We start from the raw sequence: 14,307 nt of genomic DNA, 5'->3' as shown, positions 1-14,307 counted from the left end.
CATGGGCATCTGCGGGGCACCCGGTACGTGAAAGGCGCTGCGGCAGGTGGGCGCGGGGCAGGTGCCTGCCCTTACGCAGCCAGCTCCCGCGCAGGCGCACAGGTAAGCAGGCGCCTGGAGGCAGGCTGGTGGCGAGGCGCTTTGGAGTTACGCTAAGGTAGTAGGAGTTCAGCGGTGAGAGACTCCTGAGAACGCAGGTGCTGAGGAAGGGCTTCATGCAGGGGAACGCAAGTGGTTGGATGTAGAACGTAAGGAGAGACCCAAGGCCTGGGAGGGACGTCTCTGTAAGTCACAAAGGCCGAGAAGTAGAGTGGAGAGAGAGAGAGAGCGTGATGAGAGAGAGAGAGAGAGAGAGGGAGAAAAGTTGAGAGAGGAAGCTGGGAGGTTTCGGGCCAGATTGTGAAAGGTTTGGAAACCCAGAGAGATGCTGGCTGTGTTGTACTGCATGCAGCAAGGGAGGAGCAGGACCGTGGGTGGAACTGTGATCAGATCATTCTGTGCCAGGTAGATGGCCAGGGGTCATTGCCGATAAGGAAACCAGCTTGGGAGCGACTGGGGTGGTCGGAGTGAGGGGGGCAGGTCTCTGGGGGCCACTGTAGGCTTCTGAGTGGCTGTTCTGGCCCGTCATTACACATTCCCCAGAGGCTGGGAACCCGCCCACCTTACTCCGAGCCTACGCAGCACCCAGCATAGCATATTGGTTGCTCAGAGGCCCCGTGTAGGATGGATTCTGCCTGCAACCCGCCAAGAAAGGGCAGCAGAGATGTAAGAGATCCTGCCAGTCTCCTCCCCTGGCAGAGCAGAAATGGGGTCAGCTGTGTTTGGGCTTTGCTGAAAATAGAAGAGAAGATACTGGAGAGTTAAAAATACTTCCACCCTGACTCTTCTCTGGGTATCAGCAGGATTGTCAGAAGCTTGGCCGACATCCCCCTCTTACCCTGACCCCTAGCCAGAGACTTCTGGGGTCCTGATCAGCACCCAGCCCCTCCGGGGCAGCTACAGGTTGGCCCTTATCGTTAGCACAAAATAGGCAAGTGATTAGTATTAGCTGAAGCATATGCATGATGTGCTAGGAGTTGTACTGGGTGCTGTAGACTCATCTGTTGGCTGGGTCATTGTGGTGGCTTCCTGGGTGGTCTCCCCATTCTACCTGGGCACCCTCTGCTCATTCCCAATATAGTACTCAGAGTGATCTGTGAGAATATACATTACACAGTTCTCTGCTCCAGGGTTTCTCGGCCTCAGCACGATTGGCATTTGGGGCTGGATAGTTCTTTGTCATGGGGGCTGTCCTGTGCACTGTAGGACATTTAGCAACACCCCTGGCTTCTACCCACTGGGTACCAATTAATGACAACCAGACATTTCCAAATGGCCCCTGGTGAAAAATTGCCCTCCTGTTAAGAACCACAGCTATAGTAAAAACTCAGAGTAAAAGCCACGGTCCTTAGCACAAGCTGCAGCACCCCAACTCCTCTCTGATTTTGTCTCCTACTACTCTTTCCCTTATTCAGTCCACTTCAGTCACACTGGCCTCCTTGATGTCCCTCAAACATGCTGGGGAGGCCCACTCTGCCTCAGGGCCTTTGCACTGGCTGTTCTGCTGGACAGAATAATCTCCAACCAGATATCTGCATGGCTCACTCCCTCCTCCAGGTATTTCCTCCAAAGTCACCTCAATGAAAACTACCCTGACCACCTTACTATACATCATCCTACTTGAGAATTTCTCCGGGGAAAGAAAAGTCAAGGGAAGCAAAAGAAGGAGCCACTAGGGTCAGAGGCAGGACAAGAGATGGAATTTTGGGGGGCCATGGCCAGTGGGGGGGATCCAGGGACTAGAGGTGCTTCTGGGGCTGGGGGAATGCAGCCTCAGTGTCTCCCCCTTCCCTCTACCACCCCAGCTCCAGCCCTGGTCTTTTCACCCCTCTCCCCTATGACAGGAGCTGTGGCCCTGGTCATGTCACTGTGTTCCTGTGTCCCCTATTCCCCATCCTTCACCCCTCCTTTTGCGAGGACCCTACTGCAATAAATTTTTTTAAAAATCCATCCTTGCTGCTAGTACACACTCCCTATCCTTACCCTGTTCTACTTTCCCATGTTTCTTGAAGCCCTCATCCTTCTAACATACGAGAAAATTTACTTTTTATTATTTTTATTGTTTGTCCGCACAAGCATGTGAGCTCTACAGAAGCAGAGATTTTTGGTCTCTTTTTTCGCTGATATATTCTTAGTGCCCAGAGCAGTGCCCAGCAAATAATAGGTGCTCAATAAATATTTGTTGGATAAATGAATTTTCTTTAATCGTCACAAGAACCTTGAAAGTAAGTATTCATATTCCTATATCACAAATGAGGAAATGGAGGCTCAAAAAGATTAAGTAAATTGCCCCAAATCACAAGTAGGAGATCTGGAATTCCAATTCCCAGAAAATGGTTTGACTGCAGTGTCTGGCCTCTTAAGAGAGAGAAGCTGTGTGTACACGAAAGTCGTGACTGCTAATGTGTGTTGTGTAGCAGAATGAGCGGGGATGTTCTTTCTCCTTTCATCTGTAGAACTGGGGAGTACCTTTGCCCCACATAGATATGCATTTGTATCTATTACCTGGGAGTAACCATGGCAACAAAATTAATGGTGAGGAATAATGGGATTGGCCCAAATGATAAATTAAGAAGATTTCTTGTTGTTTTATGGAGGCATCCTCTGCCTTACAGAAGGATCCCCTTCAGGCTCTGTTTAATTACCTTCTGGAGGTTGTTTTAAATAGGCTCTGTCTTTGCTGCTTCAGAGGTTTGGAGAAGCAGCTTGGAAGGAACCAGACTGGGGAGGGGAAGGAGCCAGACTGGGGACAGGGCCTGGGCAGTGACTCCTCCATCTGGGGTCTGGGCACTAGAGGTCTCTGCCCTGAGAAGGCAGGGCTTCTCCTCCTGAAGCTTGTTTGGGGCCCACCCTCTACCCACCCCTTGGCTTCTACACTGGGTTTCTAATAGGTTCAGTTGGCAGCTCAGCTGAGACTTAGGCCATTTCTGAAATCAGCAAACTTCTGCATTGTTCCAGCAACCTTTCACCCAACTGTTTCCCCATACCCTCTGTGTCCTCATTCTCCAAGTTGAGAAATCAAGAAAGGTCCAAAGTCTCACATCCACACTGGTTAGTTGCTGCAGCCAGTAAGTGCTAAGGGATCAGGGCTGCACTTTTTAATGTTCAGCCGGAGGCACAGAGAGAGATGGCTGAGCCCAAAGGAGATCAGGTCACACTGAGGAATTGTACTTTAAAGTGGAGCTGCTTTGGTGGGCTGACAGAAGACGCGGGGGCCTCCCTGTCCTAGATTCTCAATGTGGATGGACTGTCCATTGCATCACCTTTGGCCTCGCATCAAATGCTTTACATTCCAGGACTATCCTTGCTTGTAACCTGTTTGCAGGGCTGGCTCATTAAACTGCAAACTAGCAACCAGCTCTTGGCTTGTGGGTGGTATCTGCTGCCATTTCTGCATCCAGCATCCGACCCATGGGTCCAGCAGGTCCCAGGGAAAAGCCCAGACCCAAAGAGTCAGACCCGAGTCCTTGTCCTGTGCTCTCTGTAAGCTGGGCCTGGCATCATCAGACAAGAAGGGACCCTGGAGGGACTAGCTTCCACCTCCTGTATGATTAATTTAAAAAAACAACGTTAAGTCTAAGGAGTGAGGTGACTTGCACAGGAAGACCATGTGAGATAGTGGCTAAGCCAGGCCCCAAATCTGCGACCCTGACTATTGTTGCTGCAGCCTGGAGATGGGATGAACCCAAATGAGATCAGGTCATGACTAGGAAGTTTAGTTTAAAATGGAGCTGTCCCTCTCACCTCACCCCAAAGCCTCCTGAGGTGGGAGCACTGCCAGATGCCATGAGAAGAGCCTCAACACTACTTAGTGCTCATTCCTTCCTCTCTCCACTGGAAAGGCTTCTCTGACATCATGGGAAACAGTTTCCCAAAACCCCAAATGGGTTACCTTAGTTAGGGTTATACTAACTGCTGTAACGAAATGATCTCAAAACACACCAGCTCAAATAAGATAGACGTTTATCTCTCTCCCATGTAATAGTTTGAGTTCCAGGTGGGCAGGTGGCTCTGCTCCACAGGATCATTCAGGAACCCAGGCTCCTTCCATCATGTTTCTCCACCATCTCCTTGGGTCCTCCTCTCTGCACAGCCCAGGCTGCGCTGCAGCCACATCCTTGCTCTGGCTCACAGGCAGGTGACAGCAAGTATAGGCTGGGAGGTGCTAGCCAGGGAAAGGCACATCTCACTTCCCCTCGGATGCCACTGGAGGACTCAGTCACATGGGTAAGCCTAACTGCAAAGGAGGCTGGGAAATGTAGTGCAGCAGGTCAGCCACCTGCCCGCTACCTTTCTATTACTGTGGACGAAGGGGCATAGGTTTTGTCGGAAAGTTAACAGTCTATGCCATAGGGGTCAATAAAGGGCTTGGAGGTTGTGCCTGCTATTTCTATTTTTCTAGTGGTTACTCTTAAATTTTTAACAATCATTTTTGAGTAGGTAACACGTGAACAATCTACGGAATTCTAAAGCTATCAAAAAAGTATAGAATAAAAAATAAGTTTCCCTTTCCCTGTCTCCCAATTTCCCACTTCTTCTCCCTGGAGTAACCATCAGTTTCTTCTGTATCCTGCCAGAGAGATCTGCATACATTTATCCTTTTCCTTTAAGTGCTAATGATATAATAGTGATAACTCCAGGGACATTCAATGGAGCATGGTTGTAATAGCAAAAAATGGGACAGTCACAAAAGGACAAATATTATATGATTCTACTTACATGAAATATCTAGAGTGGTCAAATTCACAGAGACATAAAGTAGAATGGTAGCTGCCAGGAGCTGAGGGAAGGAGCACTGGGGTGTTAGTACTGACTGGGTACAGAGTTTCAGTTGGGGAAGATGAAAAAATTCTGGAGATGGTTGGTAGTGTACAACAATGTGAATGTACTTAATGCCACCGAACTGCCACATAAAAATGGTTAAATGGTAAATTTTATGTTATTTATATTTTACCACAGTAAGGAAAAGATGGGAAATAGCTTAAAAGTCCACCAATAGGGTGCAGTTTACAATATATTCATTCAACGTTTCTGTTAGGAAGAATAAGGCTGCTCTCCATGCTCTGATGTGGAAAGATCTCCACATATATATACTAGATGCCTAAAGGGACAGAACAGCGTGCACTGGTATGCTAGCATTTAGAGATGGCGCATGGGGATTTAAGAGTGGGGGTTATGGAACCAGACTGCTCGGGTTCAAATCCCAGTGCTGCTGTGGGATTTTGGGCAAATCACTAAATATCTCAGTGCCTCGGTTTCCACATCTATAAAATGGGAGATATACTAGTCCCTGCCTCGTAGGGTTGTTGAGGAGATTAATAAGTTAATATGTACAAAGCCCTCAGAAGGGTGTCTGACACATAGCACTTATTCACTAAATGTGACTGAATGAGTCTGCATCCCAGGTCACGAGCTGTAGTTCTGGCTCCACCTCCGAGACCCTGGGCATGGCTCTGAGCTTTACTTTTCTCGTCCGTCCTATGGAAACAGATTTCTGAGTGTGAGACTCAAATAGTTAGTGGGACCATTGCCACTTATCTGTGACACTAGCCTGCCTGGGCCGTGTGTGGAGGTGTCATCGCGGGTGGAGAACACGCCTGTGAGCTCCGGGCTTCTGGCCTTGCCTGCTCACACCCCTGCTGAACTTCTGCCTTTGCTGCCGAGCCGGTGCTGCCTGAGTCTCCATCACTGCTGTCTGGGTGGGGGCGGAGAAGGCAGTCCTCGAACCTGAGGGACACAGATGCAGCTATGGATTACAAGGGCTGCTTGGCTGGACTTGGGTGGGAGGGGGGGAGCAGGTCCTGGGGAGGAGCATCTGCCGCCCGGCTGCAAAGGGAGGTTGTGGGACCTCAGATGATGTCAGCCAAACTTCTTCCTCTTCTCGTGCCTCGGGCCTGGCTGTCACCCTGGCCAGACCAGACATCGGTGTGCTCCAGAGGGCCCCTGGAGAACAGGGGGGACACAAGTCTGGAGGCAAGGAGGCTTGGGTGCCCATCTCCGTCCTGCCACCAGGCCCCTGGAACCATGGCTGAGTCACTTAGTCTCTCTGAGATGAGTTGCCTTGTCTGAAAGTAGTCTACCCACCTCACAGGCATGTTGTAAGAATAAGACAATAGAGATGAAGTTATTTTGAAAAATAATTAAGTCCTTTTAAAAACTACTGCTTATTTGACTGACTTCTCCTCTGTGTTAGGCATTTATGGAGCATGATCTAGGGGCCAAGTATTTCAGCTATGCGTGTCTCAGTGAACCTCTGTATCGGTCAGTATAAGCCAAGTGCTGTAACAAACAACCCCTGGATTTCAGGGACTTATACAGTAAGGTCCGTTTCTCACTCGTGTCAGAGTCCAGTGCAGCTCAGGAACTTGGCACATGCCGTTGTCCAGGGGCCAGGCTCCTTTTACCTCATGGCTTTACTGTCTTCTAGGGCCTCATTGTCCTTCTCTGGATCCTCTGTGGGAGGCTTTGGGGCCAAGCCTGGAAGCGGTGAACTCCACTTCCACCCACAGTCCATTAGCTAGCACCCGGCCACGTGAGGCCATCTGACTGTGGGGGAGGCTGGAACGCATAGGCTTAGCTGTGTGCCCAAAGTGAAATGCCAGCTGCCAGGAGCACCAAGCATAGTCCCCGCCCTGCCCTTACAACACCCCATTGTACTAATGGAGAAACTGAGGCCTGGAGGCAAAGTGATTTGCCCAGGGCCACACATCCAGTAAGTGATTGGAATGCAGGCTGCCTGGTCCTAACACCTCTTTACACGGTTCTTTAATGTCTTAGATCAGTGTTTTCAGCCCAGGCTGTTCATCAGAATCATGGGGATTTTTTTTCTTTATTTATAAGAATTGTATGAAGAGATCTTGAGTTTTTTAAAAAAATAAATAGCTTTAGATTTGCTGTGTGCATGGCTCTGGGAGATGGTGGGGGCCGGCACTCAAAGGCAGGCCCCTGCTCTGAGGAGCTGGGCTATGACTGTAACAGGGTGAGGGGACCCGGACCCAGGAGGTTCTGATTTGGGGTGGAGAGCGTGGGGTGTTAGGAGTCTGTGCCCAGGGCCTGGGGTCGCACCTGGGATGACGCTGGGACGTGGTGGGATGCACTGCAGAAGACACTTTCTGAGCAAAGAAAGATCAACCTTTTATCACTTTTTTTTACCTCTCTGCTGTTATGCTCTCACATACCGTCTTTGGCTAACAGTGATTCTACATTTGGTTTTTCTTTCTTTAGTCCCCTCTGTTCCTCAAATATAATTAAGAAAAAAAAAATCTACTGCCTCTAATCTTTCTGGGTCTGGAATAGCAGACAGTCAAATATGTTTGAAATGTATCTAAAATCAGAGTGATTAGGCTGTGAATTAGGCTTAAGGGACTCTGCTGTTAGTAAAATGCATGAACTTTAATACAGATGGTCCTGGACTTACGATGGCTCAACTTACAATTTATAGACTTTATGACGGTCTGCAAACGATATGCATTCAGTAGAAACTGTACTTTGAATTGTGAATTTTGATCTTTTCCTGGCTAGTGTTACGTGGTCTGATACTCTCGTGATGCTGGGCAGGCAGCAAGCCGCGTTTCCCAGTCAGCCACGAGATCGAGAGGGAAACCACCGATACGCTTAGAGCCATTATGCACCCACACGACCAGTCTGTTTTTCACTTTCAGTACAGTATTCAATGAATTACATGAGATATTCAGTACTATATTATAAAATAGCCTCTGTGTTAGATGACTTTGCCCAACTGTAGGCTAACGTAAGCGTTCTGTGCACATGGAAGGTGGGCCAGGCTAAGCTGTGACGTTTGGTACTTTCGATATGTTAAATAATTTCAACTTACAGTGGGTTTATTGGCACATAACCCCACTGTAAGTCGAAGAAGATCTGTATATCAATTTTATAACTCTATTATTGCTACCCAGTAGCATTCTGCAGCTTACTTTATATCGCAGATGACAACATTGACGTATAAATGAAACATAACTATTCCGTTATAAAACTTTAAACATCAATGCTGACCACGTCTCCCCTCTTACCTCATACCCTTCTTGCTCCGTTAAAAATGCACTGACCTTTGGTTTGCCCACAAAGTAAAATTTTACTTGCCATATTTTCTTGATTCTAAAAGGCTATTTTATCACATTTTATCATCTCTTAAATGGGATGAATCTTTTAACTGATGGACGTCTTGGCGTTATGCCACTGTTTTCTTTATTTTTTAAAATTAATTAATTAATTAATTTATTTACGGCTGCATTGGGTCTTTGTTGCTGCGCGCGGGCTTTTCTCTAGTTGCGGTGAGCGGGGGCTACTCTTTTGTTGCGGTGCGCGGGCTTCTCATGGCGGTGGCTTCTCTTGTTGGGGAGCACGGGCTCTAGGCACACGGGCTTCAGTAGTTATGGCACACGGGCTCAGTAGTTGTGGCTCGTGGGCTCTAGAGCATGGGCTCAGTAGTTGTGGCACATGGGCTTAGTTGCTCCACAGCATGTGGGATCTTCCCGGACCAGGGCTTAAACCCGTGTCTCCTGCATTGGCAGTCAGCTTCTTAACCACTGCGCCACCAGGGAAGCCCCATGGTTTTCTTTCTTAGTGGCACATAATAGTATGTCTTAGGATCAACGATGTCTTAGAGTCAATGAAATGCAGTATTTTTATCATTTGAAGGAATTGACAAATTGTTCTCCAGCCCGTCCCCATGCTGTGCTGGAAGAGACAACCTCCTCATTCATTTGAAAGCACACAACCTTCTTATAACAATAACAAAAATAGGAAGAATAATATCTACAAGATTTAGCACTTGTAAAGCACCTACTATGTGTTCAGCACTGCTCCAGGCACTTTTCATATGCCTCTTCAACAATGTTAGAGCACAGCTATTATCCCCATTTTACAGATGAGGAAATTGAGGCTCAGAGGTAGAAGTGGCAAATCCAGGGATCCAGGCAGTCTGTGTAGCTCTGAAAAATTATGCTGTGCTGCCTCTAGTGATTCTGGGAGACAGCTGAAGTATCTTCATTTAAATCAAGGCTTCTTACCTGGCCACACCTTAAGATGAACTAGGGAGCGTTAGGAAAATGCTGGAAGAATTCTTCAAGTAGTTTTACAGCACAGCCAGAGTTGAGAACCCTTGGTTTAAATAATCTGTGTGAGATCCCCCAGCTCTGCTGTTCTGGGATCTCTGGCCTTCCTACCTACCCCCTGATGCCACCCCGCCCCCAGCCCAGGGTAGCTGCCAGACCTGGGGCAACCAGGACAACCTGAGCCTCTTAAGGCCTTTGGAGCTGGATCCCTTGGTTAGAAAATGTGGCTTTGAGACCTTAAACTGATATGTGCTTTTAATCTTTGTTTTTTCTTTTCTTTTCCTTTCTCTCTCTCTTTCCCTTCCTTCCTTCCAGCTCTGGAGTGCACAGAAAATCAAGCAGGTAATTCAATTTTGGATTCTTTTCCTTCCCTTCTGCTGTTCTCAGAGACCCTGCCCTGCCCTGCCCTGCCCTGGCCCGAACCGCCTTCATTCTTCCCCAGCACCAGGGTCTGAATTTCTGAAGACAGGAGCTCAGGCCAGCCCGCCTTTCCCTGGGCCCCCTGAGCTCCTTCCCCATGGGCTCCTTCCACAAAACCCTTACTGTGGCCCTGTTGTGTGCGTGGCATGGGGGACAGAGGGCCTGCAAGGTAGACATGGTCTGCTCTGTGCTGCATTCAGCTTTGAGCACTAGTTAGGAGGAGAAGCTCTGTTTATGGCCCATGTTTGGTTTTCTCTTGCCCCGAGTGGTGGGAAGGATTGACTGGCCACAAGGCAAGGTGGGATACAGCCATTGGCCACCTAAGTCTTCCTGGGGGGAGCTGTCCTCCCCCTCCCCCCTCCCATGTCCCATGTCCCATCTCCCTCCCCAGCTGTCACCCTGTGCTCTGTTCCCGGCTCTTGCCAGGCTATTCTACACCCGGACACCAATGAGAAGATCTTCATGCCCTTTAGAATGTCAGGTAAGCCCTTGGAAACCTCTGGTTCTGCCTAGCCTGGGCCGATTACAGTGGTCACAGCTCCAGGAGTGTCCAGATGCGCCTGGCCTGAGGGATGTACAGAGCCTGTTACACACACGACCACACTCGCACCTGCATGGTCACTTTGCCTCAACTGTACAGGACTGGCCAGCCTATGGAGCTTTTAAAATGTGCCTGTCTGCCTTTTCTGCCGGAGCAGCTGGGGTAGAGCCGAGGCCTCCACAGGTGAATCTGGTGCTCCCAACGCCAGGTTACAGCCCACTCACTCAGCAGCAGCCCCAGGGTGACGCCTGCTAGGGCAAGCCCTGCCTTCCATGAGCCACTCCTCTCTCACCTGTGCACACTGCGTGCCTTCCTTCCAAGCCCTGCTCCCTACTCAGCCTTTTCATGCAGTTAACCCCCAGACTAACTCCCTTGTCTCTGATCCTACTTTTAACCTGCCCTTCTGAATGTATGCACTACATTTGCACCACTACACGCACAGGGAGGCGGATTCCCGTTCTGTGGAGACCAGTGGGCAGAGAGGGTAATGGGGGAATGGGTATAATATCCCTGCCCCCAGGAAGCCCCTGCCCTGTGGTCACTAGGGGGCAGCTCTGTTGTGTAGAGCGTCATGGCCTAGCCCATACACTGGCTGGGGCCGGCGTGGCTGTCCTGCCTACAGTTCTGAGAGGCTAAGGGCCTTGTCCAGAGTCACACAGCGGAGGTCAGACTCACACCAGCGTGCTGATGCCTCCTCCACGCCGTTTCTCAGTGCGACGGAGTGTACCCCCCACCCCTGAGTCACAGGGCGGGTGGGAGGGCTGGTGGCTGCTGCCTTGGGAAGCCCTCAGGCGGCTGGAGGAAGGGTCCCTACCAGTGGGTGTTCTCAGTGCAGGAGGTTAGTCAGGGTCCCCACCCTCAGCGAGCGTGAACTCCTGGGGCTGAGAGAATAGACAAGCACATGATGTCACTGTGCAAACGGGCAGTTAGTGCCCGGTGACCCCTGCTTTGCCGTGAGGAACTCCAAGGCGGTGAAGGCTCCTGTAGCTGCGGCTGTAGGTCCTCCCCCAGTGCCTGCGTGGGGCCATAGCAGGCTCTCCTCCTGAGAATGGCTTATTCTGCGATTCTCTGATCAGTCTTTGGGCCTCTCCCTGGAGGGGTGTGGGTAGGAGAGTGGTGGCTCATGTGTACAAATATGCACACGCAGGGCACCAACCTTTGCTCTAGACGTAACCCATGCAAGTGTGTTCCCTGCTGCTGGGCCACCAGCTGACTGGCTGCCGTAAGTTAGCGGCTGGGACAGGAGGATGCAGTGAGGCTGGGGGAGGGGGCCTTGCCATAGCCTGGGGGCCCTGAGCCGTGGGGAGACGGCCAGGGCCCAGCTGCACTTCATGCCAGCCCTTACCTGCTCTGCTGAGGACGTCCAGCCGGGGCCCTAGAGAGTCAAAGAGCTCTGGCACTTAGAGGCACACATCCCAGGTGGGTAGGGAATGTCCTTTCCAGAAATGGTCATGAGGCTGGGAAAGTAAGGGTGTGTTTTAGAAAGACAGGCTGAGGGAACGAGGAGGACATCCCAGGGCCTCCAGAGACATTGCGGTGAGGCTGGCGGGGCTTCGTGCCTCCCGGAGGAAATGGTGGGAGGACCACCAAGTGCAGAGTGGCGGCGCCCCTGCCGCGGGCGCCTCCTTCAGGAGTGGGGCCCTGGCTTTGGGGGCGAGTGAGGGCTGAGGGGAACAGAGACAAGGAGGTTGGGGAACACAGGGGAGCCCTCTGTCTTGGGGAGGGCTGGGCTGGGAAAAGGTCTGGGTCTAGAGGTGCCTCCCGCTTAACTGACCTGAGCCCTCTCACTGGGGCCACTGCCAAGACCAAGGCCAGAAGTCTCTCTGGCCTCCCAGTTAAAAGGCAGGTGGGGCAGAGTCAGGTGGGATTATAAAACCTGACTTCTCTCTGTCCTCTCACAGGTTACATTCCTTTTGGGACGCCAATTGTAAGTATTACCTTCAAAGGGTTTTCTTTTCTAAAAAAATTTTTAATGTATAACTTTACATCGCTGTTCATAAATATTTGAGTTGTTGATTTAGGATAAATTCCTGGAGGGGACTCACTGGAGAAAATCTCATATATTTCTTTTTAATTCTCTCTCTTTTTTTTTTTTTTAGAAGTTTTATTTATTTATTTATTTATTTATTTATTTATTTATTTATTTATTTATTATTTATTTATTTATTTATTTATTTTTGGCTGTGTTGGGTCTTTGTTTCTGTGCGAGGGCTTTCTCCAGTTGCGGCGAGCAGGAGCCACTCCTCATCGCGGTGCGCAGGCCTCTCACTGTCGCGGCCTCTCTCGTTGTGGAGCACAGGCTCCAGACGCGCAGGCTCAGTAGTTGTGGCTCACGGGCCTAGTTGCTCCGTGGCATGTGGGATCTTCCCAGACCAGGGCTCGAACCCGTGTCCCCTGCATTGGCAGGCAGACTCCCAACCACTGCGCCACCAGGGAAGCGCCTCTTTTTAATTCTCTTGATGTGTATTGTCAAACCTCTTTCCATAGAAGGTGTGCCAATGTACACCCAACAGGGCCTCAAAGTGCCTTCATTCCTGTATATTTCCCATTCCAAGTATTGTCGTTAATTAGGACATGCTGGTTTGATTACAGGGAAGTTTTCCCAGAAAGCTTGGGAAGTCGGAAAGTAAGGGTGCCTTCTGATAACTGGAGAATTCAGCATTATCTTTGTTCTGTTTTGAAATCAGGATTAAGCTTACTGTTAATCTTTTTATATTGGAGTAAAACAAATGTACAGAAAGGGTGCATTTGTCATAAATGTACAGCTTGATAAGTTTTCACAAAGTGAGCTCATCTAAGTAAATATCACTTAGTTAAAGATACAGTGCATTACCAGAATCTCAGATACCTCTTATGTACCCCTCTCAGTCACTAACCTCACAGGGAACCACTTTTCTGACTCCTTCATTATATTCTCATTTTGCCTGGTATTGAACTTTATATAAATGGAATCACTTATATAAATGTACTTTTTGGGGACTTGGCTTCTTTCACCCAATTGTTTATGAGACTTATTGTTATATGTAGTATTAGCTTGTTCTTTTTCATGGCTGTATACTATTCCACTGCTATAACTATATTGAAATTTCTTTATTCATCCTACTGTTGGTAGACATTTGGGTTGTTTCCAGTTTGGAGTTTACAACAACATGTTTTGAACATGATTGTACAAGTCTTTTAGAGGATATATATAGAGATACACACATGCACACATACACCCACACCCCTACACACATCCTCATTTCTCTTGCATTGTACCTAGCAGGCTAAAGAGATAACAACTAAATGTGGGGTGTGATCCTAGAATTGGGATTGGGATCAGGGCAGGTGTATGTGGAAAATGGTATTGCAGTTTCTTATAAACATACACCTACAATGTGAGCCAGCAATCCTACATTTAGGTATTTACTTCAAGAGAAGTGAATACATATGTCCACACAAAGATCTATATATAAATGTTTATAGTAACTTTTTTTCATCTTAGCCTAAAGCAGGAAACAGACAAGAATGACCAACAGCTGTTAAAACCACTAAGTGAAAAACTGATTGGGAACAGGATATTTACCTAGTCTGAAAGTTTCCTATATATTTCATAAATATCATTCATTCTATGCTTATTAATTGGCAGCCTCCTGTAAATAAGGGTCTTCCCTTCTGCCTCCCACTTTCTTGTTTTTTAAAACTATCAGTATGGTCTTGTATATTTTTTGTATTCAGTGGATAATAATTTACTTTTTTCATTATTCATTTGTATATACAAATTGTGCCAAATTTGACCAATAGAAACCCTTTAAAGCAATTTCAGTGTCCATTTGACATGTCTTTTTTATGCTGTGAGTATGTACTTCAGTACTTTCTGGCACAATGTATGGATATTCCAAACTCATCATGTAGTTTCTCTGCCCCATTTCTTCAAAGAGCCCTGGTTCCTTTTAGAGGGGAATGGTATTTAGAAACCAAAATCTGGAAAGTTAGGTGTGCTCACTGTTACTGGCGTGTCATTGTTTCTAGGCCCTCTTAGCAGACAGAGCTAGGACGTACAACTTTTTAAAAATCATGACTTCATACTAATACCTCTAATTCCAATCCAACATCTCAGAGTTCTTCCCTTCCTTCCAGTCTATATCTACATCTTCCTTCTCCCTGAATGAGAATACAACAACAATGTATTTA

General features: G+C 48.3%; 1 protein-coding gene across 6 annotated transcripts in view; it reads left to right on the top strand.

Moving 5' to 3' along the window:
• The window catches only part of SFXN5 (sideroflexin 5), a 115,757-nt gene that overhangs the window by 29,622 nt on the left and 71,828 nt on the right, over positions 1 to 14,307 (top strand). For all 6 annotated transcript variants that reach the window (XM_068564468.1, XM_068564466.1, XM_068564464.1 and 3 more), the window contains exons 4-6: positions 9,489 to 9,515; positions 10,020 to 10,074; positions 12,036 to 12,061. In XM_068564468.1, coding sequence (XP_068420569.1) covers positions 9,489 to 9,515; positions 10,020 to 10,074; positions 12,036 to 12,061 — 108 coding nt within the window. The remainder of the gene's footprint in view (positions 1 to 9,488; positions 9,516 to 10,019; positions 10,075 to 12,035; positions 12,062 to 14,307) is intronic.

The sequence above is a fragment of the Eschrichtius robustus genome, chromosome 15 (genome assembly GCF_028021215.1).
Source record: "Eschrichtius robustus isolate mEscRob2 chromosome 15, mEscRob2.pri, whole genome shotgun sequence".
NCBI lineage: Eukaryota > Metazoa > Chordata > Mammalia > Artiodactyla > Eschrichtiidae > Eschrichtius > Eschrichtius robustus.
Note: the sequence above shows the minus strand (reverse complement) of the source record. Positions and strands in the feature narration are given on the sequence as shown.